The following is a 23,824-nucleotide window of genomic DNA, read 5'->3' on the forward strand; positions in this document are numbered from 1 at the left end:
TATATATATATATATATATATATATATATATATATATGTGTATATATATATATATGTGTATATATATATATATGTGTATATATATGTGTATATATATATGTGTATATATATGTGTATATGTGTGTATATATATGTATGTGTATATATATATATGTGTGTATATATATGTGTATATATATGTATGTGTATATATGTATGTGTATATATATATGTGTATATATATGTATGTGTATATATATATATGTGTGTATATATATATATATGTATGTCGTTAGAGGGGTAGGTAGAGCGACGTAGTGTGAAGCTTAGTGCCACTGAACATGCTGCATTATTTGACATATTGGTGAGAGAATGTGTTGTTAAACGGGACATATCATGCACATTGTCAGGTCGATACTTGTATTTTTGGTTTCAGGGCATGTTTACATGCTTAAATGTTCAAAAAACATCTATATTCACCCTCTGAAGTGCTCCATGTTAAGCCCTCTTCTCAAAAGAGCCCATTCTGCTCTGAGTATTACTTGTCATGTAAAACCTCTGGACGACAGATCACTTTTGAACTTTTCTGATATTCAGCGATGAAATGATCTTTGCATGACGAAACTATGCGTCCTAAACCAAAAAAAGCTCCACTGACAATGTTGAACATCTTCTCCATCCTTTCCAACTCATTCAGTAGTTGAACATGGAGTAATTTAAATGGAAGACGAGTTATTTCAGACTACAGACATAGCTTTAAAATGCCAAAACAAACAGAGAGAGAATGTGGCCTCGCGCGAAGGCAGACAACCTCGCTCACCCATAATCACATAGGCTGATGTATGCAGTTATACTGTATATTTAGCTTGTCTTCTCTTTGTCCTGATAGCCGGTCACTTGTTGCTAAACCAATGCCCCGTTAACATGAAGTTTAGAAGAGGCTACTAGAAACACTGGTGATACATGCATGCATAGATATCATATGTACAGCTGCAGATTAAGCAGTAAACGAAACAACAACCAAAGTAACACACAACCACCGACAAGAGTATGACCAAAATCCCTTTGATAGTGATTAGGCTGAGATCATATTTTGTGATGTACATAATGTACAGATACCTAATATCACATAGGTGACACTCATACCCTCCAAAGTCTCTCTTCATAACAGCACATGCAGATAAGAAATGATGACAGGCCTTACCTTTCTCTGTCAGCTCCGGGCAGGAAATGATGAGTGCCACTTTGGGAGGAGAAAGTGAAGAGGGTGAAGTCCTGACTTGGGAGGTGACAGTCCTCCTCTGGTTGGCAGAGGGAGTGGTGGGAGTGTCAAGCTAGCCTTTATAAATCGTGGGTAGGATGTGACACTACCGAGACCACTGCGGACATAATGTGGATTTACACACACACACACACACACACACACACACATCCACTGACCACAGTGGGAAAATACATTAGTGTTTGTGCGTGAAAGTGTCTCATTTTCATCATTTTCAATCACTGCTAACATCTGCCATTTATTTAACATTACACACAGGAATAGTAGTCATACGGTCATGTGGAGCAGCACTGTGGTTCAACAGCCAGCATGTTTGTACCACAGCAGTGCAGGAGTTTAATTAAATTACAGGTTGTAGAAATTCTGTGGAGGAGATGACATAGCATCTGTAGGACACGTTTGACCTCTGTGATACTCTACGATTTAGCCTCGACTGATTCAAAAGTATTAAAACTCAGTGATTAAATGGTCATGGTTGCAAATAGAATACATTTAATCTAAATGACAAATCTCTGCATCCTGTCAATTGCAGAATTGATTTGGCAGTTGCCTCCATATTATCATCTGATTGCTTGTATCTTCTGATTTGTGTTGTTGCCTCTGAAGAAAGAAGCAACCATATACAAAAGGGAGTTCATGTATGGAATAAACCTTCCTGAGCTTGGTCATTATCCAGGTCAATTTAAAGAATAATGCTGGCAGTATTCTTAAAATTTCTTAATGTCAAACAAACCTCATTAAAAGACACAAACCAACAATGAATGTGTCCTCCTAACAAGTATTGTACGTGTTTCCAAAGTATGATATATCTTATTCTTCTGTGCCTTAGAGCTCCGTTAATGTTCAAAAGTGATTGTGAAAGAATAAGAAAACATGCATGCGGTCTGTCACTTGTACTCACTGGGTGTCATGTTCCTTCATTACTATTCACCTTTGACTCAAAGTAAATTAATGCAAATACTCATGTAAATTACAGGTGTCTCACATATGTACTTTAGTACAGCACTTGTAGTTAAAAATATCATTTCATTCCACCACTCTCACTAAATGCTATCATGTAGCTTGTCAGTGTTGGGACAGTGTTCATACAAGGAACCCTGAGCTGTCGTCGCCCCCTGTTGGAGCAGCAGAGGTTGTTCTCAGAGACCCTTATGATCAGGGTTGCTGTTCAGTCAGTGTTAGTTTAAGGCTTGTCTGAGCTCTGTAAATAAAAACAATTTGAAGAAACAGCAAAAGAATAGCACTGAAATTTCTTTTCCAATGTACCTTCACTTCCTCTCCCAGTGGACCACACTAGGCTGGACGAAACAAAGGACTATGATAAGCTCCAGGAGGACAGTGCTGAGATACGGTTCAGTCTGGGATGCAGGGACAGTGTTGTTTTGACCTATTCATGCAGGCAGAAAATGTAACATTTCATCGCTTCTAGCAGTTTTGTCACAGAGTGTTTAAGCTGCCTCTTTTAGCTATCCATTTTTTTTAATCTATTCTTTATGGTCACATTGTGATTTGGAATATATTTTCCAAAGAGGTCCTGGTCAAGACAGTAGCATAAAAGATTCACACATAAAAGCACAAATAACAGACTCACAAACAGAACAGCAAAGAGCTAAAAACTGTTTTAAAACAGACTTAAAACAAACATAAAATTACATCAACAGGTTGGCATGTGTCATTCAGTAGCAGGACAAGTACAATCAGTGTTCAAATAGTCCTTAATCCTGTTATTACTATTGTGCATGCTCTTAAAATAATCTATTTTTATTTTGTATCCATTATATTTTTAAGTGTCTCTGCAGCTCGCAACAAGATGAGTTTGCAAATGCTATAGAAGCCTTTTCATGTTTTTTGGGAGCAGCTGGAAATGGTGTCAGGAAATAGGAGGCAATCAGTAGCCAGTTTCACCACCTGACACGACTACACAAAGGAGGTAAAGCAGTATCGGACAGCCACATTTACCCATTCTGCTGTTCTTTTCTTTGTAATCGTCACCTTTCCCACTAGAGGTCAGTGTTGGCCCCATGAAAGTCAGCAAAACACCATTTATTTTTTTTTCTCTTTTATTCAACATTTGCACATGTACAATTTCACAAATTGTCAGTAAGAAACGGCAAAAATACAGACATTTAAACTATCATTCCAGGGGGCAACCGCAGAGAATAAAAAATATATACAGAAATAAGAGCAGAAAAATAGAAAAAAACGTAAATAAATAATATAAAGAGAAAAAGGGGACACTAAGGCACAAACTCTGATACTCTGATTCTCTCTCTCTCTCTCTCCCCATTATTTACTTTAAAAAAAAAAATAAATACAAGAAAATGTTGTTGCTGTTTGATAGATAGATATCAAACATGTCTTACTTTACTTTCTCCATTTCAATTGTGAAGCAATTCTAGCTTCATTTTGTGTATGATTGGCGGCTATGTAAATAAATATTATAATTATTATTGTCAGAAATCGAATTAAGATTAACTGTAGATGCCAGTGTTACGTAGTGAGGGACTCGAGCCGTTAAGCGTCACGCGGATTGGTTAGAACAGATAGAAGGACGTAGAAAAGATGGCGGACAACAGTCATATTACAGCCTTCTGTAAATTACAGCGAGTCCGACAACAGTCGCACGGCGGCAGCAACGTGCTAACCTTATATAGCTACTCTGCCGGAAATGAGGAGTAGAACAAGAATGTAACTGAGGAAAAGGGCTAAAGCGCCCATGCTAACCTGAAGCTAAAGCAGTAAACATCCATGTAGCACTATCGCAGCGCCAGATGACAAGCGTTAGTTCAGAGTAAAAACACGATCCACCGACTGACAGCTCGCCTCCTTTTCCAGCATTACGGAACGGTGTCAGTGATGTATATTCGTGCGTTATTTACAGTCTGAAGCCTCTCTCGCGGCGCTGATAATGCTGAAGATGAAGCTACCGATGAAAATGGGCGAGGAAGGAGGCGACGAAACGGCCGAAGACAACTCATTGGATCTGTCGGAGCACCGACATGTTCCCAGGGCGGCACCTCCTTCATCGGTGTCCGACGGACTAGATGAGTCGCCCCTTCCCGGTGTCTATCCATGCCAGCTGGACAAGGAGACTGTCTTTGAGTGGTTTGGCCTCCATCTAAAACCCGCTAAGCGGATCGAGTTCATGTGCGGGCTGCTACATATGTGCCAACCGCTGGAGCTCCGCTTTTTGGGATCTTACTTAGAAGACCTCGCAAGGAAAGATTACCACGTCTTAAGAGACTTTGAGTTTCGGGCAAATAGTCCGAGCGACTTGGGGCTTTTAACAGACGTGGTCGATCCAGTGGTGAGGTCCAAACTGCTGGTCTGCCTGTCCCTCCTCGGGTCTGACAGCAGGGAGTGTGCTGGAACACTCTTTCGGATCCTGAGCCATGTAGATCCGGCCTTGTTCTACAAAAACTATGACTGCTCCCTACCTCCGCTCGGGGAGCCGCGCCACCACCCGCTCCGTCCACCGTGTCGGGACGGGAGTGTGTATGGGAGTTCGGAGAAGACCTGCGGCTTCTCCGCTACCGAGACGACGACCGGACCTCTGGAGCAGCTGGCGTTGCTCTTCGCCATGGCCTCACTGCACCCGGCTTTCCACTTCCACCAGCGGGAGATGGTCCGAGGACAGCTCGACAAAATAGAACTCGCTATAGAGGAGGAAAGACGTCGAAGTCAGCTCCGAATAAACGGCCAGATAACGGTAACGAGCAGCAGAGCGACAGTAGTGCCATTACATGCTGTGCTAGATCATAACATGTGTTCTTCATGTCTGTCACGTTAGCATAGCTAGGTAAAGTTTGAAGTCAATCAAATGAACATAGCTAATAATAATAAGTAGTCTGTTGTTACATTATTGGCTGCTTGGATGATAAGCAGCGCCCTCATAAAGCTCCCTCCAGGACTCCAGTGTTGTCTAACAGCTTGCAGCTGCGGACTACATATCCCAGCTGCTCGGTGCTGTACCTGCAGCAGCAGCCTGGTGGAGTACTGGTGGAGTGCTGGGTCTCTTGTGGCTTTTGAACCACGTGGGACATGTCACTGGTTCTGAGGGTTTCACTGTCCCTAGCAGGACAGCAGCTGCTTATGCTGAATATCTCGTCCTTTGTTCATCAGATGTTAGAGTGGTGAAATGTGTGCAACTGTGTCTTTGTTTGTTTGTTTGTTTATGCAATAGTAATAAAGTAGATTACCAAGGTTATCAGCCATGCCAATGGTGACTTGAATTACTAGACTGAACTCTTTCTTACTTAGCTGCTCAGCTGTAAACCCAATTCCAATCACACCTCTATGTCACAGAATTGAAGGAAAAAAACCTGAAATAACCAATAGAATTCTAAGGGACTTCCGTTTTCAGCAGTGGTGGTTGCTGTTTGAGGTCAAAAGGTCAATTTCTACATAGTATTCCTCATCATCTTTGTCTCTATCAGACAATGTCTGCGTTCTTCCATCACTTTTGAACTGATGTCCATAGAGATCTTAAACTTATCCCGTGTTCCCAACTGACTGCTTCCTTCACTTTCCTCTCCTCTAGTTGGGGTTATTAATCAGTGGAGAGGACCACCATAATGTGTGCTTGGAATGAGGCACTCTAGTCTGTTGAAACAACCACAAAGTCTCAGTACTGTACATCTTTGAGACAAAGGACAGACTACTGACTGAGCCGCCGGGTCCTCAGGGTTTGACTAAAGTGGTGGGAGCTTCCTGTCGATTGACTGACTGATGGCATTTGTGAAATGTATGTACACATATGAATAGAAAAATCCCTTTCTTAATCTGAAGTCATGCTAGAGATATGCAGCAGAACCCGTAGTCGTACAGGATTAGATTAGATTACAGAAATTGCAAATTAGACGATGATTGAAAATAGTTAAGTGTTAACTAAAAAAAAGACCTGCGTTGGTGCTGGACTGTTCCCCACCTCTTGTTTGATGCTGACTTATCACAGTAAGCATACCTTAAAACGGAGACCCAGTTTGTATAATGGCTGTGGCTCAGAGCTAGAATGGGTCGTCTTTCTCTTCCATCGGATCCCCGGCTCCTCTAGTCTGCGTCCATGTGTCCTTCGGCAAGACACTTAACCCCAAGTTACTCCTGTAGACGGCCTGCTGTGTGGGAATGGGTGTGAACGTTTAGTCCTGATGTGCAGGTGGTAGCTTGCATGGTAGCTCCTCCCCTCAGTGTGTGAATGGGTGAATGATGACATGTAGTGTTGAAGTTCTTTGTAGGACTATGAAAAGAGATAAAGTATATTTACCATCTCTCTGCTATAGGGTCAATGAGGTTGACATCACTGGGAGCCCGGTGGGGATGCACTGCTCTTAATGGAATCACACATGAAACGTTAGAGTGCTGTAGTGTGCTCCCAGACAGAGGGACAGAGTGAGAGGATGGCCCCTGGGGGTTCTTTGTTTCTCCGACTGTCTGTATGGTTTAAGTGGACATTGTAGCTCCGCTGTTGTCAGTTTTCCAGGTTTCCTCTTGTGTTTCTTTGACATGTGAGGTTCACTGTTTTGTGCGATTCAACATCTAAAGTGTGTTTGTGTAGTTATTATTTACTTTGGGTCATTTAATCCTCGTCCCTGTGGATGCCAGAACTAAATGTTACTCCAGTTTTAAACACATGTTTGTTACTGCTGCTGTAGATTCTGCTAAACATAAAGGGATGGTGCATTTCTGCAGCGTGTTTCCATGATGGGCTCAATATGAACGTGTGAATTCTACTCGCGTTGAAATGAAAGGTGAAACCAGGATGAGCTAACTTGCTGTATTTTTGGTCTCCAGGTGCTGCCGGGTCAGAAGGCGGATTACCTGCCTGCCCCCGCGCTGGGTTTGGGGGAATGTACAGCGTCCCATCCGCCCTGCCAGAGCCGGCGCTCCAGCCGCTGGGCCGCACAAAGAGAAGGTGATGGTGATAAGATTTAAAATATTCATTTGCAGCAGGGAAGTAGTACGGCGCAGGGCAGCATTTTGATTTGTTGACTTCGTCGGACTGCTTGATTTAAGCAGTGTTAGTAGACACTGCAGGGGACAGATACCTGCCTTCATGGATTTACTCATTTACCGGACCCCGTAAGGATCTGTATGTTTGTTCATGTTGGAAGCTGCCACAGTTAGGGATGGGACGAAATAGGATGGAATAAAAAAAATCCACTTTGTCAACTTTCATTATCAGGTTAATCTTAAATATTATCACAGGTCACATGGTAAAGAAGCAAAAATAGAACCTGATTTTATTTTATTTATTTTTTATTTTTTATTTATTTTTTTTTTTTTTTATTATCTGAGAAAGAATGTAATTCATTTAATTTTCCTTTATTTATGAAGAGTGTATTTAACTTAACTTATTAATTTTGTTTGGCTTTCAATATAAATAAATATTTCTTTCTTCACAAAATGTAAGTTTAAAGTTATTCCAGTATGTTTTATTGGCATTTTAAGAGCTTTCAGCATATTTTAAAGGATTATGGATAATAATGTTTATCTCAATTATTTTGTCCTGGATAAACATGACATGAAATCTTCATATCGTCCCATGCCTAGCCACAGCAACGTACACAGAAGACCCCCATCACACTGTCAATATTGCTTATTAAACATGTAGAAAGTACGGACTGATTCCTAATAACTCTGGTTGTGTTTGTGAAGTTATTTTCTAAGAAGAATAGAATAATAGCTACACTACTCGTGTCCTGCTCAACACCCCCCCTTCTCTGTTGCAGCAGTGCATATAGAGGGGATTGTGCTCAGGGGCGTCTCTCGGACCAGAATGGACAAGGAGTACAGCTTTGAGGTAGGTAACAGCAGTGCAGACACACTCAAGGTGTTCTTTGAGCGTGATATGAGATCTAAAGGTCAGTCAGACTGATTAGTGTCGGTATGTGTCGCACCAACACACTAACGCAAAAGCTTTGCTGCAAAACACCTGCGTGTGCTCTCAGCTTCGGGGGGACGGCCGGTTCAGTGCATTTAAAATGTGCTGCAGTGGTTTCCACATGGTCCACAAACCGTGTTCAGGCCTACTCTGTAAGTACAGGCCCTCCTTTACAGCACAGTCATACTTGCTCCTGCTCTATTATGTTATTGGTGTTTCAGAATCTGAACTGAGCATGTGCTAACTGGTTAATTATTAGACGAGTGATTTACAAACGGAGGGTCCAGGCCCCATTGGAGGGATTCAAGGGGGCCTCAGCCAATTGTTGGGAAAATATTGGAAAATGCAAAAAAATATATACAGTTGTGTGAAAAAGTGTTTGACCCCTTCCTGATTTCTTATTTTTTTGCATGTTTGTCACACTTAAATGTTTCAGATCATCAAACAAATTTAAATATTAGACAAAGATAACAGCTGAGTTCAATTTCTCTAGCCACACCCAGGCCTGATTACTGCCAAACTTGTTCTCAATCAAGAAATCACTTAAATAGGACCTGCCTGACAAAGTGAGGTAGACCAAAAGATCCTCAAAAGCTAGACATCATGCTGCGATCCAAAGAAATTCAGGAACAAATGAGAAACAAAGTAATTGAGATCTATCAGTCTGGAAAAGGTTACAAAGCCATTTCTAAAGCTTTGGGACTCCAGCGAACCACAGTGAGAGCCATTATCCACAAATGGCGAAAACATGGAACAGTGGTGAACCTTCCCAGGAGCGGCCGGCCGACCAAAATTACCCCAAGAGCGCAGCGACGACTCATCCAAGAGGTCACAAAAGACCCCAGAACAACATCCAAAGAACTGCAGGCCTCACTTGCCTCAATTAAGGTCAGTGTTCATGACTCCACCATAAGAAAGAGACTGGGCAAAAATGGCCTGCATGGCAGAGTTCCAAGACGAAAACCACTGCTGAGCAAAAAGAACATAAAGGCTCGTCTCAGTTTTGCCAGAAAACATCTTGATGATCCCCAAGACTTTTGGGAAAATACTCTGTGGACTGACGAGACAAAAGTTGAACTTTTCGGAAGGTGTATGTCCCATTACATCTGGCGTAAAAGTAACACGGCATTTCAGAAAAGGAACATCATACCAACAGTAAAATATGGTGGTGGTAGTGTGATGGTCTGGGGCTGTTTTGCTGCTTCAGGACCTGGAAGACTTGCTGTGGTAAATGGAACCATGAATTCTGCTGTCTACCAAAAAATCCTGAAGGAGAATGTCCGGCCATCTGTTCGTGACCTCAAGCTGAAGTGCACTTGGGTTCTGCAGCAGGACAATGATCCAAAACACACCAGCAAGTCCACCTCTGAATGGCTTAAGAAAAACAAAATGAAGACTTTGGAGTGGCCTAGTCAAAGTCCCGACCTGAATCCGATTGAGATGCTGTGGCATGACCTTAAAAAGGCGGTTGATGCTTGAAAACCCTCCAATGTGGCTGAATTACAACAATTCTGCAAAGATGAGTGGGCCAAAATTCCTCTACAGCGCTGTAAAAGACTCATTGCCAGTTATCGCAAACGCTTGATTGCAGTTGTTGCTGTTAAGGGTGGCCCAACCAGTTATTAGGTTTAGGGGGCAATCACTTTTTCACACAGGGCCATGTAGGTTTGGATTTTTTTTTTTCCCTTAATAATAAAAACCTTCATTTAAAAACTGCATTTTGTGTTTACTTGTGTTATCTCTGTCTAATATTTAAATTTGTTTGATGATCTGAAACATTTAAGTGTGACAAACATGCAAAAAAATAAGAAATCAGGAAGGGGACAAACACTTTTTCACACAACTGTATTTGAAGAAATAAAATTGTTATATTATTATGTTATGATAGAATATGCATTGAGGGTGTCACAATTGTGGTTGTAAATCAGAAATTGATCTTAATAAGCTTCAGTTTTTGACCTTTGAAAGTAAAAAGCAGGGTTGGGGATCTCCCTGTGTTCTTTATAAAGAAGAGTCACCACGTCGTTCTCTGCATTATTCTCCAAACAAACAAACTGTACAGTGAAGAAGCAAAGAGACAACTAGTGTAACGGGCACAGCGCCATAAAGCAACCTCCACTCTGCTCAGCATGAATCCTAATCTACTGTAGCGTCATATCTCATCATCATGGACCATGACAATAACTGAACCTTGTACCTAACCCATGTTTTCCAAGTTGGGATTGCAATTCTAAGTGATTGATATTTTCCTCTGTGTTCCACATCATTTTCATTTGTTTGAAGTCTCAACCAGTACTCAACGTCAGCACCTCTGTGATGGCTGTGACTAATAACTATGATTATGGGGTCGGAAGGGATTGCTTCTTTCTTTTCACATTGCACTTGTTATGTTTTGTTAGTGTTCCTAATTTTGGTGTTGTTGTGTTTGTTAGTACTCGTACACATCTGTCCTTTCAACACTCCACCGAAAATGGATCCCTCAAATCAACATGGTGTGGTGTTGTAAAGTCAGTGTTCTATGAATAGTACTGTTAAGTGCAAGCAGTGTCATTGTTGTGTGAGTGATGGAGAACGTCCTGCGCTGTGTTTCAGGTGAAGTGGTCCGACTCCTCCTCCAGCAGTGTGACCAAAACTCATCTGGAGCTGGAGAACTTCCTTCTGAAGGTATCTACTTCTGCGATTTCTTTTTTTTTTTTTTTTTTTTTTTTTTTTTTTTTTTCTTTTTTTTTTTTCTCCCCCATGTGGTACAATGTTCAGGGTCCTGAACTGTATATACTGTATGAGGGTTTATCTAATTAAAGACTTTTCTATTTCACAATGTTCTTTTTCTAAATTGTAATTACTTAATTTTCTCGCCCCTCACACCAGAGTACAAACCTAGTTTAAGTCCTACATACTGCTTAACTCCGAGCCCAACGCACAATAGTTAAGAGAGTCAAATAGAACAATAGGCTTCAAGTGTAAAGATGTACTTCACTTGACGTTTACGTTTTTTTCAAGACAAAATGGCCCATTTTACTGCCTCATTGAGACCAAATAATATGGCCAGAAAGACCTGGCGACAGATCTCAACATCCCGTCTGTTGTATCGTGGAATGATTGTCGAGAGGGTGGGAACAGAAAGGTAGTGTGCATGGCAGTAAAGAAGAGATTTCTTTCTCTCTGTTGACTCGAGCCTCGTCAGGATTTGACAACGTTCTAGTGTCTAGAAGCCAGTACCTCAGGGTGAGGCTAAAAATGCTGAGGTTTCATTCAAGACCAGTGAAGTTGAATTGCATTTGACACCAGACTTGAGAAGTTTACACACACCTCTACAGCTCTAGCTTACCTCTGTAGTGTTTAAGAGCGATGGAGATTGCTGTCTGTCTGCAGACTGGTTCATCCTGCCTGTTTTCCTCCCACAGCTTCCTAAGGACAAGTGTACCGAGTCTTTTGAGAAGGGCATCCTGAGGCTTCTGAACCAGGGGGGCCGCAATGAGAGCAGGGAGGTGGAGAAGAACCTCAGGTACTACATTTATCCCAGAGATACACCTAATGGGGCTATAGCAAGGATGATAACAACAATTTCTCTCTACCGATCGATATTAATATCTTATAATAATGAATCTGGCTTTAGTATTAGAAAAGTGTTCTCAAAATGTCTTAATTCCATATGATCATTTATTGCCTTTCAATGGAATCATATTGTGATGAAATCACATGGAGATATCGTGCTGCACGTTTACTTCATCGAAATTGATAATCGCAAGCGCATATGAACTCAAATTACTCAAGAAAACTACTCAAACTATTGTCTATTAATGTATCTTTTCTTTATAATTTCACTTGAGACTTCTGAGCATTCTTAATTAAATGAGGGAATACTCCGTACATTTCATTTGTCAAGTATTTAATTCGCGCAGGAGCTCACAAGATAGGCTTTACCATCTGGTTATTTCCTATAAATGATCGGATTTATTGAATTACCATAAAACATGCTATATTGTGATATATATCCTTATTGAGACGGGAAATATATCGTGATGGGAGATTTTGGCCTTATCGCCCAGCCCTATGTTATTTAGACTGTATTGTGTACATCATTTATTTTCACAAACAAAAATGGAACTGTACACAAACAACCTTTTTATAATTGACTGACTGAAATAGGAGAGTTTGGGTTTTCAATTCTTGGTATTCATTCTTTGGCATCCACACCACATGAGATCACATGGACACATTGCTCACTGCAGCAGCAGTCTCAACGGGTCATTCCCTTAGGATACCAGGTCAACATCTGTCTCCTTTTACCCAGAATCATTTTCTGTATGTTGCACATCTGGAATACATTTTTACACTCTTCTGTGCCCACCAACCACGACCTGGGCTCTCTGGGTCTTCAAGCAGTCCGGTGAATGTGGGAGAACCAAAGATTTACAATAACCTCTGTGATTGCAGCATGTTGAGAGAAACTGAGCTTTTGGTCATCACACAACAGGAATTATTGTGAGTATAGAAGATCTGCTGCTAGTCAGTGTTATTCATGCACATCTTCTATATTGGTAGTGAGTGTATGAATAGCAGCAATGCCAAGGAAACACTGGACGAGATCAAAAATGAATGTTAATCTAGAGGTTAACACTGTGGACTGAGCTTTTTGACACAATTGAAGCTATCGGGATCTAAAGGGTTTAAAGCTGCTGCTGCTACAACTGCTGACTGGTGAGCAAGCCAGATCAGCAGGTCAATCTACAATAGCTCACTTCCTGTTTTGTTCAGAACAACAGCATGCTCTTGTCCCTTTCTCCTCATTTAATATCTTTGCCTCATGTCTCTCCCTCTGGGAGACCTCTGCTCTGGAGTTCAGATTCACTCCGATTAGGATTATCTCCTTCAAACAGGTCTCGACATTTTTACAGTCCTGCCCGTAACACATTGTGTCAGGGGTGAGGCTGATTTTCAAAGCCAGCTACTTCCTTGTTGTCCTAGAGAACACGCACACGCACCACGGCGTCCATGAGTTTTATTTTGGGTAAAACGAAACTGTGGAAAGTGAGACTCATCTTCCTGAGAGCTTTTCCTCAGTAGACCTGCCCACAACCAGCTGCATTAGCCTTTGCTGCCCTCTGTGGGTCTAATCTGCACCAATCATAGAACAATCAAACCACCTTTAGGTCCATTGTTCACTGTGAAGGCTGTTTTATATGAAAAGGGCTTTATTATGAAGTGATTCCTCTTTATACATACAAAAACAAATCTATGTGTTAACAAAGAATTCAAATCAAATTTGTCCTTTTTGAACCTAAAAAAATCTCTCATGCACATTTCAGTCACGCCCTTTGAGTCACAAGAAAACTGTTTGGATGGAAAATGATTTCATCGTGTCATGTCGTAAGGCATGTGAACGTGTACAGGTTTATTACTGAACAAATAATATCCCAAAGATATACTGAGGCTATGGAATGTGTTCACCGTTGTGTCAGCAGACAGATGAGTGGTTGCGTGCTGAATGAAGGGTGTTGTAAAGTGTAAAACCTAAATTATGAACATAGCCGAAGCCATCCAATCAGATTGACTGCTGCACTGATGGACTCCGCCTACAAGAGACCTGCAACACAAACAAACTCGTATCTCTGAGCTCTGCTCGGCCGCCGAACACGTATGATTGTAGCTCTTTAACGGGGTTTCCCTTCTTCTCGGTCTGCCTTCAGGGAGAGGTTCCTGACTGCTCCTCCAGTCTTCAGACAGACCAGAAAGGTCTGCAGCTTCTTCAATTGTGACTCCAGTTACTCTACAAGTCCTCCTTGCTGCAGATGTGAGTATCCGACTGAATGGTACAGCTCCACTCTACTGGACTCACTTTGAGTACCAGGTACATATCCAGATGTTTCCGCTGCAGATAGTCAACGTAGGGCCGGGTTCTTAGCTGACGCCGTTGAGCGAGACTACCGTGACATCTTGAACACGACACACCTCTGGCTGGATCCTTTCATCTTTAATGCTGTTACTGTTGACCGAAGCGTGGCTATTTAATAATGGTGGGTTTGTGCAGGACACGTGACAGCGTGTCGGGCAAATGTGACAATTCTGGTGTCTGTTCTCTGACCAATCAGTGGTCTGCAGTGTTTTAACTCCACCCTCTACAGAGGTGATGCCACAATAAATACCAAGTACCAGATACTCTCCACATCTGTCAGTAGACAGATAGACAGACCATGTCCATGAACTAATGTGTCCAAAATGTCAAGCCAATTTTATTAACAGCCCAGTATCAAGAGGCACATTGTATGATTACTGTCTTTTCCTCTGAAAGGCAACAGCCAGCTGGGTAAAGCCTACCAAGGAGACTGTTCTGATGCCTCCAGTCAGGAGGAAGGTGAGAAGAGCTGGATTAATTTATCTCATTGTTCAACTCGTCTCCCACACTCATGTGTTGTCCTCTGTGGACAGTAGAAGTGGCATGCTGCGAGCAGGACAAACACAGGTCATGAGAGCATGGATATTATATTCTATAATCAGCTGTAGTGGCCTGGTCACATGATGTTCTACTGCTTTAAAAGTACCTCCCTTTAACCTTCAGAAAATGGCCAATAGAAAGTCTGACTGTCGTCTGTAACCCGTGTGCCTCACGAGGGGCATTTGTGGCTCTTTCATCATGTTAGAAATGAATTAAATTCTGTAAATAAACTGGCATTTTAAGGAGAATGAAGGAATATTTGGTCGTTATGACCAGTATTGATGTTGGTTAAGTGGTTTACCTTGTATAACTTAATATTTAGATGTGTGTGTGTGTATATATATAATCTTTTTATAGCAGTTATAAGGTGGGGAGTCCTTTAGAGTCGAAGGAGTTTAAGAAGAAATGTAAAGTGTAGTTGTACGCCGACCTTTGCTCTGAATTTAGGATTATATCATGTTTACAGTACAGAGAGGTCAGCGCCATGTTATGCTTAGTTAGCACAAAGCGTGAAAGCACTAACTAAATGAAATAAGCCTCCTAATAACACCTAACTATTCCAACGCTTTGTGCTGGTGTCTCGCTTTAGAAACTGTGTGCTCTGGAAGCAGCTATATCCATAAAGCATGCTGATGTAACAGAGTGGTTCAGTCAAACTTCAGTTCTTTATTTATGAATATACTTCCTGTTTATGTCACCTTTCATATTAGAAATAATAGGAATAATAAGAAAAAGGACACTTGACTTGATTTGAAAAGATATCTCTGCTTTCTTTAACAGTTAGTTTCATTTCCATGTAGTTAAATGTATGAATGTAGTGTTAAAATATGCCTTGACCACACCATAATGCAAGTATGCTGTAGCACGTCTTGTGTTGACGTTTAAGGGGGCTTTGGGTTTAGTAGTAGCAGCTCACACTTTCTATATCTTGATAATAATAATTTGACACGGTTCATCAAACTTTCACAGTAAGATATCATGTAAACAGCATCTACATCACATGTGGTCTTTGTATATGGTGGAATGGTGTTGTGTTGAATGTCCTCTCAGATATCGAGTCGTACACTCAGGGACACAAGAAAAAGCTTGGGACCAAGAGTCCAAGTCAAAGGTGAGTAGACGGTACAAAACGTTTACACTACAGGACTCATTGATTTGGAGTTTTTATTGAAGAAATATTGATCACAGCGTTTAAAATCAGCAAAATAATTTCATCTATAGCAGCGAAACATGCTGAGACTACATTTTTTATGATAAATGCTCTACTCTCCACCAGTCTCTCTAGTGCCAGGGGCCCCCAGGGGGATTGTCGCAGGGGGGGCCACGCTGCAGAGCTCAATGGTCCAGCAGAGAGGAGGAAGAGGAGCGGCCAGGAGGCTGAGCAGGTGAAACATGGTTCCTTCTCTTTATCTGCAGTACTTGAACATACTGAAACACATGGATGATCGCTTCCATATGTTACACGGACATTTACATACTCTGTACAGGTGTTCTGGTCATAATAACACTTCTACAGATGTTCTAATGACAAAGGAAGAAGCTCAAGAGAAATAATTGATACTTTTAACCTCTTCCCACTCCTGCATAATTTGCCTAAAACACCTATCAACCGCATACCCAAAGTAAACTGACAGCTCTTATTGAACCATTGGGAGTACATGTATGGTTTTAGTTTCTATTGAAAGGTAACACTCTGAAGTTTCTTCGCAAACGGTCAGAATCACCGTAAGTGCTATTAGCATTGAGCTATGGCGTTTTCAGCACAGTGAAGGAGAAGCATTTTACTTCCGCCTAGATTTGTTTTGGCCAACAGATGGCAGCTATCTATGGCTGGGACTTACAGTCTTGAAAAGACTCTCATTCGACAGCCAACAGTCATGACGCCTAATATAAGATAAAAATACGACAGAAAATCTATGTTTTACACGTGGTTTACTAAGAGTGCGGCTGAGTAAAAAAGCATTTGGAGGCTCCTCACCACGTAAAAATGCATATACTACGTTAAACCACGTGTTCGAATTTCAAACTACAGTTTATTTATGTCAATGTATGGTTAACTATATCATATTTAACCATTATCAAATTTCACAGATTCTTAAAAATTCTTATGAACCAGACTTTGGTCTTCACACTCTGTCCCAAGAACTTGACTCATGGTTTCCAGTTCAGGTTAGAAAACTTTCCCAGCATTCAATCTGATAAATCTGCATATCTCTGGCTTCGTAATTTCATTGGCTATGTGGAGCCTGAGTTTGAACAGGATCTGTTGCGATTGGCTCGAGCTATACCCAAAGAAGTGAGGCGGGCATTGTCTTTCAAAGCGGACTCTCGTTGGATGTTCCAGACTGTGGCCGGGCTATAGAAGCTCCTATTGGGTCAAATGAGGTGTCAATCTAACTGGCGGAATGTAGGCTCCATTTTGTGATGAAAATCTCCGCTCTGTTGACACGGAACGTGAAGTTATGCCCGAAATATGATCGCGAGTTATCGTATCTGCTGGCTAATTTGAAATGATGCAACAGCCCCCCGTGGGTCTTTATGGACGTACTAATGTGTTTTGGACTAAATCTTTTACTGGATTCGATCGTGTGGACACTTAGCTACCTAGCACGACCGTTTTTGCTGGACTAGCATGCATGAGGGGGACGTTATGAATCATAATCGGTGAGTCACGGCGATATTTTATCGGCTATTTTTGGAGTGCTTGTTTGACAGAGACGTTAACTGTACCTGCTGTTGTTATTGTATCTTGAAATGGTTTGCAGAAATCGAATTACAAGAACCGTAGCTTTCTGATGAGATATCACATTAATACTCATCGTTACAGGGCAGTTGTGTGCATAACACAAATATGCAGTTATCGGGCGGGCCGTCAGAGTGGCAAGAGAAGGGTGTGTGTGTGTGTGTGTGTGTGTGTGTGTGTGTGTGTGTGTGTGTGTGTGTGTGTGTGTGTGTGTGTGTGACTCTGTTTTAACATCAGGGAAATAAGTCTAGGAACCTGCCTAATGTACAACATACAGAGTAAATATACAACGATATATAGTGTACCTCCATCCAATGATGCAGCGCTCTGGGATTTCTGGATCACAATGGTGTTCTTTACATGGAGTTATGTAATGTTGTTTCACTTATCCAATTGTATTGTAAAAATGTGAGTGTCATGTTAATACCTCCGACTTGTTACTGTTTACTCACCATTGTCTGTGCATTTGTGAGGAAGCGAGCGTCTGTCCTCCGGTCTAACTATTTGGTGGTATGTTGGTGACTCTGTAGTGTCTCTCCACAGCATGAGTAGTCTTCTTTGCTTTTGGCTGAAACTTGTGAAGCTGTTCTGATTCACTGTCCTCCTCACAGCAGCAGGACACTGAGAAGAGGAGCCACCCGTGCACTAAAACAAAGAGCAGAGGCCTGCCCACAGACAGGTAGGTCACAAGTGTATGACTCGGCAGGTATCGATGCTAGTAGTTGAGTCAACTAGAAGAAGAAGAGTGCAGTGTCCCTGCTGTTAAACCTACTCCTGATACTAGACAGTGACTGTGACTCTAGTCCTCTCATTCCATATTTGTGTCCGTCGGTACTGTCTTTCTCGTTGACATTGCTCTGTCCCCTTGTGTCCCATCTCTGTCTCTTTCTAGGGACAAGGGGAAGGGGGCTGCCTTTGTAGCTAACGGCAGGTTGGTGCTAGCTCTGTCCCCTCAGAGGCAAGGTGAGTCTGTGGACGGCTTCTATGTCATTGTTCAAAGGCTCAAAACAATATTTGAGGGATTCTGCCCAAACAAGTAGGATTACTCGCTGATTGCATGATGGTAGAAATCAACACAATAGACATTAGAAAGCTAAAGACTGAGCCTTCGTATTGGTTGCATTCTGCTTTTTTTTTTTTTTTTGCACAACAAAGTGCCAGATTACTGTGGCGACGCCATGACCTTGTGGAATGTGTTGTCGTGTGTGTGCGTGTACAGAATCACATGCTCGTCCTCTGGTCATTGGTTGCAGCGACACACAGCTCATGGAGGCTGTTTAGTACTTTCAATCTCAGAACCCGTCGACTGTCGGGGTGAAGAGGACTTGGCCTGTGGGGGCAACGGCTAATGTTTCTGGGGCTCTGGTGTAGCTGCAGCTATCCGCGCCGATCATTGGTTACAGTCTAATGAGCAACTGGAGACGTGAGGATGGAGATCAGACTCTACATTCATGTGCAGATATCGGTTTAAAGACAATAATGCTGAATTACCGCAATTTGCGTTAACAATCACACTCCTTGTTATAGTCAAACCTAAACACAGATGAGATACACTTTCTGAGGATATTATTATCCCTGATGTCCACCGAGAATAAAGGTCCATAATTCCAAATCTTCAGGACTCAAATAATAATAGTGTTTTTAAGTTTCCTTCTTTAATCCAGTGAACTATGCAGTTAGCTATTAGCAGTTTCTGGTGCACTGCAACCAGAAACTGCTAATTCAGCATTCTTTTAATGGTGCCAATTTGACAAAATGTAAACAAGTATAGGCTTCAAAAAGAAGAATATTGGTAGGGTTACAGTGTCAGGCTTTAAAAACCACTGCTATAGAAAGTTCCTCAAACACAGTATCTGATCTAATCAAACCGCTCCTACACACATAGACTAAATAATTTGACTTTATGACCACAGGTTGTAAGGGATGTTTTTTTCCTCAATATCTTTCCAGAACCTCGTCTGTTGGATATATCGAATAACTGGCTTTTAAAACATCCAACTTTTCAGTGTCACTGAACACAACAGCGCTGTTCAGGCCGTGACACACAGCCCCAGACTGCTGTACACAATAGTAAATACGTACATAGTTTCACATGAAATGCTCTGTAGCCTGATGTCTGGTGGCTTCTCTGCAGTTGAGCACACACATGTTGTTGCAGATAGAGGTTCTGGTCCGGATACCTTTGGTGAAACATCATCAGAAAGCTACAGCTCTCCATCCAGCCCTCAACACCCAGGACCAGAGAGCCTGGATAGTGAGGATGACAACAACAAAGGTAAACCCCCCCCCCCCACACACACACGTACTCTATGTATAAAGTACACTTGAGGAATTAATTCCCACAGTGTGCTACATGCTTCTCTTATTGTCACAAGGATGTTGGTGTGCTTACCTTATCTTGTTTCTGTTAGATACAGACAGCCACTCTGATGACTCAAGCAAAGGTCGGGGCCCCGACATGTTCTTCGCCCACGAGACTGATGCAACTGTGGTGGGGGAAGTCTCTGTCCACTCTCTGTCTTCCAAAGTCCACCAGGCCCAGGCGGAGACAAGCACAGATTTCCCCCCTCTGTCGGTCATGCGCTCTCTGCCCTATGTGCTCCGTAACGGGGCTGCTGACTCTCCACTTCCACTGGTCCCTCCTCCAAGTCAAAGCATCGTCCCCGATGGGAAGCCCTCGCCTGGGACCATGATGATGCACATGCCCCCAGTGCCTCCAGCTGTCCTAGGCCCTGGAATTGTGGGAGACCCGGAGAAGAGAGATGTCCTCCCAACCTTTGGGATTCCACCTGTCGGCCTACACCCTTCAGGAAGTCCTGCTGTGCAGCCTCTGGTTCAGAGGTTCAAAACAGCTATGTCTCACAGCCAAGGTGGCCCTGATGGAGCTTCAGGGAGTGGTTATAATCCTGCTGCCCCACAGGCTTCAGTCCTGGCTCCTGTAAGAGCCATCAGTATCATGTCTCCTGGCCCGACATCCTTCTCCTCTCCTCTTCAGCAGTCTCTGCCCTGCCAAGACCCGGCCAGTGTCGGCTCAGGCCTGGCCTCCTCTCTGCCTCACGTGGAGACTTTACATGCCAAGCACCCCGGCTTAACACTACCATCCGGCCTGCCTTCTCCCTACACTCTGCCCCCTGTCCCCGCCTCTGTTTTACCCACTGCAGGAGCACCTGCGGCCACTGGAATGGCTCCATCTCCTGGACACGTGCAAGCAGCTGTTCCTCCAGCTGTGCCCACCCACACCCCTGGACCCGCCCCCAGCCCCAGCCCAGCGCTCACTCGCAGCATGGCACACAGTGACTGTACATCCTACAGCAACAGCAGTGCCTCTGTCGTCTCTGGCAACCCGGTTGCTTTTCAGCAAAGCCAACAGCAACAATTGCCCCCCCAGCAGCCGACACCGCTACAGCCACAACAGCAGCAGCAACCGATGGGCTGTGGGACCTGTGGGTGTCACAACAACTGTGGTGGCCGAGGCAGCATCGGTACCAACAGTGTCAGTGGTGCACCCTTATTCTTCTCCCACCAGATGGCAGCAGCCCGGCAGGTGTTCAGTGTTCCACCGCCTCTCTTCCAGCTCACAAGCCTGTGCAGTAACAGTTTCCTCACCCAGGCCCAGCCTCCTCACCAGGCCAACGGTGCTGCCACCCTGCCCCCCTTCTTCCCCACTGCTCCACCTCCTGCACACCCGTCCCCCTACGGCCCCCTCCACAGTCACTCTCACAGCCACGCCGACTTGCCGTCACATATGTTGGGCAGCCAGGCTGCAGCGGTGGCGGCTGTCGCAGCTGCAAACTACAACCTCCAGCAGCAGATGGCGCCGGCGGCATCGTTCTGCCAGCGTGTCTACCAGCATATGTACCCACCCTTGGGGATGCTGCCGTCCGCCGCGCTGGGGGGAGGTGGAGTCAACAAGAAGAGTGGGAATGTGTCCTGTTATAACTGTGGAGTGAGTGGCCACTACGCTCAGGACTGCAACCAACCCTCCATAGACTCCACACAGCAAGGTAGTGCAGCGACACGGAACAGGGAGAAACAGAGGACCCCTTAGTGTTCAGCAGAGTCCAACATTTAGCCAAGACTGAAGATTTGGGGCTCATCTGTTAAATGTCACCTCTGATGAGTTACCTCCTTCCGTTTGGGTTATTTGGCCAGAGGAGAAGTTGTGCCACTGGAACATTAACATTGCATCAAATAACAGCAACAAAATACTGGTTATCTTCCAGGACACCTGTGAGCCAGAGAAGGAAAAACATGGCAAACAGCAAACACGCATAGCCATCAGGGACAGTTTCAGATAGTTTAGGCAAGCGGCTCTTTTCTGCACTTAATCCTCCATTAAATCTTTTCTCATGTAAAAAAACAAAAGCTGCTGTTGACGGCATAAATCTCCCCTAGTCTTTGTCAAGTGGTAATGGGCTCATCACTGCCCCCTGTAAATGTTCTTTTGTGATGTTTCTTCTGCTTCTATTGGGCACAAGTGGCAGCAATGCTTGAAAACACCATTGGGCCAGTCACACAAAGGTGGCCTCTCTGCACAGAGCTTCTCCCCTAAGCTAAGTGAAGTCATGTTAACATCAGGAGCAGACTGCAGCTCGCTCATTGAGAAGTAATGGCAGACTAGTGACTGTCAGGCAGGTACCGGTCACTCACTTCATATTTTCAGTAGCTGGAATGAGGTGAACTTAGAACAAAGGCCTTCATAATGTTCACACTGTTCATGTTCTGTCCACTGATTGTATATCCTGTGTGTGTTTGGACGCATCTCTTCATGTGTGCATGTGGTTGCTTGTGTGTTGGTGTTGACCCCGCAGGTGGCTTCCGGTTAAAGTACGCAGCCTCCCAAATTTCAGATGTACTTGACAATGCCGACTGAAGAAGAAGAAGAAAGGACGAAGAGGAGTTCCTCTGGTCTTGCGGTGATTGTCGTCTGTCTGCCCCGCCGCCGCTGTGTGACCAGTGCACTGATCTTCTGTGTACTTCAGGAAAAAAATATTCTTAAAAAGAAAGTGACCTGTGAAGGCTCAGTGGACACAGCCTGGGGAGGTCTTGTTCTCAGTCCCTTTCCTTTTAGTTTGTCTTTGATATTTTTGCACTGAGGGCTGGACATGAATAACTTATTATTTAATTATTAGGAAGAGATTCTGAGGATTGTTTTTGTTTTTACCTTAAAGTGCAGACGAGTCTCGGCTGAAAAAAAGTTCTTAAACACTATTCTATATTTCTAAAACAGCATATTTATTCTTCTCCCTCATTATTACTGCTCACTGAGCATTTTAGTGTCGGAGAGAATTGTACAACTGTTTTCAAATATGAAATCAAAAAAGTAATGTTGGCAAAATGGATTCTATGTTGGTTGTTACTCTTTTTTGTTGTAATGTTTTCTCATTGAAGGAATCTGTGTGGTCTTATGCATTGATGCTTTTTATTATTTCATTTGTTTTTTGTCATTTTTAAAATGGTTATACTTGGTGAAATGCACTATAGTGAAGCAGGAAACACAAGTGCACTAAAAAGTCTGCACAACCGAGCAGATGTAAGGATTCACTCATTACCACGAAACAGCAACAACAATCAGCTGATACAGTACTGTGAGTGCTTAGTGTCGTTTAGTACTTCAGGTGTGAAACGGTCTTAATTACACTACAGATATAAATGCCACAGAAGAGGAAACCTGATCCTAGTCTAGTAAAAACCTGCATTTAGAATGTCAGGCTTACATTGTTTAAATGTAGGACGAGTACAGAAATGTCAGCAGTTGCTTTTGTGGGTGGAGCCAGCATGAAACTACTCTGTGGATTCCTTCTTCAAGGGTTGACAGAAATGTACGGCATAGCTGAAGTTCTACAGACTGATGCAAACCTTTCTACAGAGAAATGATCACTGCTGCTCAGCCCTGTTGATATGTTAACACCGTCCGTTTGTAGTTCATGTCCAGATGGCCTCGTTCACAGCTGCTTCTGTTCCAAGCTTACACAAGAGCGCAATGTCACTGTGCACCGATGACTGACTTGTTAATGAACCTGAAGTGTCAGTGTGTGGTTGTGTTCTCTGTCACAGAACTGTCGATGTCTGACTAACCTGATAACATTCTGAACTGAGATCACTCGTGTGAATAAACACGCTGCATCTGGCAGCACCATACTGTAACGTTTCACTTGTTATGAAGCCTCAGGCTCTTTTATGACAAATGCAGTGTTTGAGAACACGGAGACCCAAAGTGTAGTGTTCAATCAATTATACAGGAAACACAGTTGGTGAAATCATTTAAGACAAGCTTTGATTTTATGAAAAGCAAATGATCAAAATTAATTACAAATTGAAATTTAACTGGTTTGTATAAATATTTTACACAATTCATGTTTATCTTTTATGTATTTATATTGAACACTTCCGTGGTAACGGTTCTCAAGATAACATTGAGCCTGTGATAGAGTGTGTACAGTCAGTTTGTTTGACACCATAAGGATTCCCATTCTCCTCAGCGACGCTCCCACTTGTTTATTG

General features: G+C 42.9%; 2 protein-coding genes across 4 annotated transcripts in view; one reads left to right on the forward strand and one right to left on the reverse strand.

The window, feature by feature from the left end:
* Positions 1–1,264, reverse strand: part of LOC116400340 (collagen alpha-1(XXI) chain-like) — a 62,250-nt gene extending 60,986 nt beyond the window's left edge. The window contains exon 1 of the mRNA XM_031878127.1: positions 1,184–1,264. The gene's annotated coding sequence lies outside the window, so the exon portion shown is untranslated. The remainder of the gene's footprint in view (positions 1–1,183) is intronic.
* Positions 1,265–3,853: 2,589 nt separating this feature from the next.
* zcchc2 (zinc finger, CCHC domain containing 2) lies at positions 3,854–23,574 on the forward strand. Of its 3 annotated transcripts, none has more exons than XM_031878126.1 (14): positions 3,854–4,970; positions 7,052–7,172; positions 7,993–8,060; positions 10,734–10,805; positions 11,546–11,646; positions 13,832–13,935; positions 14,434–14,496; positions 15,628–15,688; positions 15,854–15,962; positions 17,932–17,999; positions 18,213–18,283; positions 19,479–19,595; positions 19,732–21,324; positions 22,132–23,574. In XM_031878126.1, the coding sequence occupies exons 1-14, from the start codon at positions 4,170–4,172 to the stop codon at positions 22,191–22,193; spliced, it is 3,411 nt and encodes a 1,136-aa protein (XP_031733986.1). In that variant the 5' UTR covers positions 3,854–4,169; the 3' UTR covers positions 22,194–23,574. The 3 variants fall into 3 exon arrangements, with proteins under 3 accessions (XP_031733986.1, XP_031733984.1, XP_031733985.1); XM_031878124.1 differs by having other exon boundaries at positions 3,855–4,970; positions 7,990–8,060; XM_031878125.1 differs by having other exon boundaries at positions 3,855–4,970; positions 7,990–8,060; positions 17,935–17,999.
* The last annotated feature ends 250 nt before the right edge of the window (positions 23,575–23,824 follow it).

This window comes from Anarrhichthys ocellatus, unplaced genomic scaffold (genome assembly GCF_004355925.1).
Source record: "Anarrhichthys ocellatus isolate YVR2014 unplaced genomic scaffold, GSC_Weel_1.0 scaffold163, whole genome shotgun sequence".
In the NCBI taxonomy this organism is placed as follows: Eukaryota; Metazoa; Chordata; class Actinopteri; order Perciformes; family Anarhichadidae; genus Anarrhichthys; species Anarrhichthys ocellatus.

Bases quoted from the DNA above. Each gene is read 5' to 3' on its own strand.
- zcchc2 (XM_031878124.1), top strand. From the start codon at position 4,170: ATGCTGAAGATGAAGCTACCGATGAAAATGGGCGAGGAAGGAGGCGAC. The intron at 15,689-15,853 runs GTGAGTAGACGG...ACTCTCCACCAG, and splicing joins ACCAAGAGTCCAAGTCAAAG to TCTCTCTAGTGCCAGGGGCC. The intron at 18,000-18,212 runs GTAGGTCACAAG...GTCTCTTTCTAG, and splicing joins AGAGGCCTGCCCACAGACAG to GGACAAGGGGAAGGGGGCTG.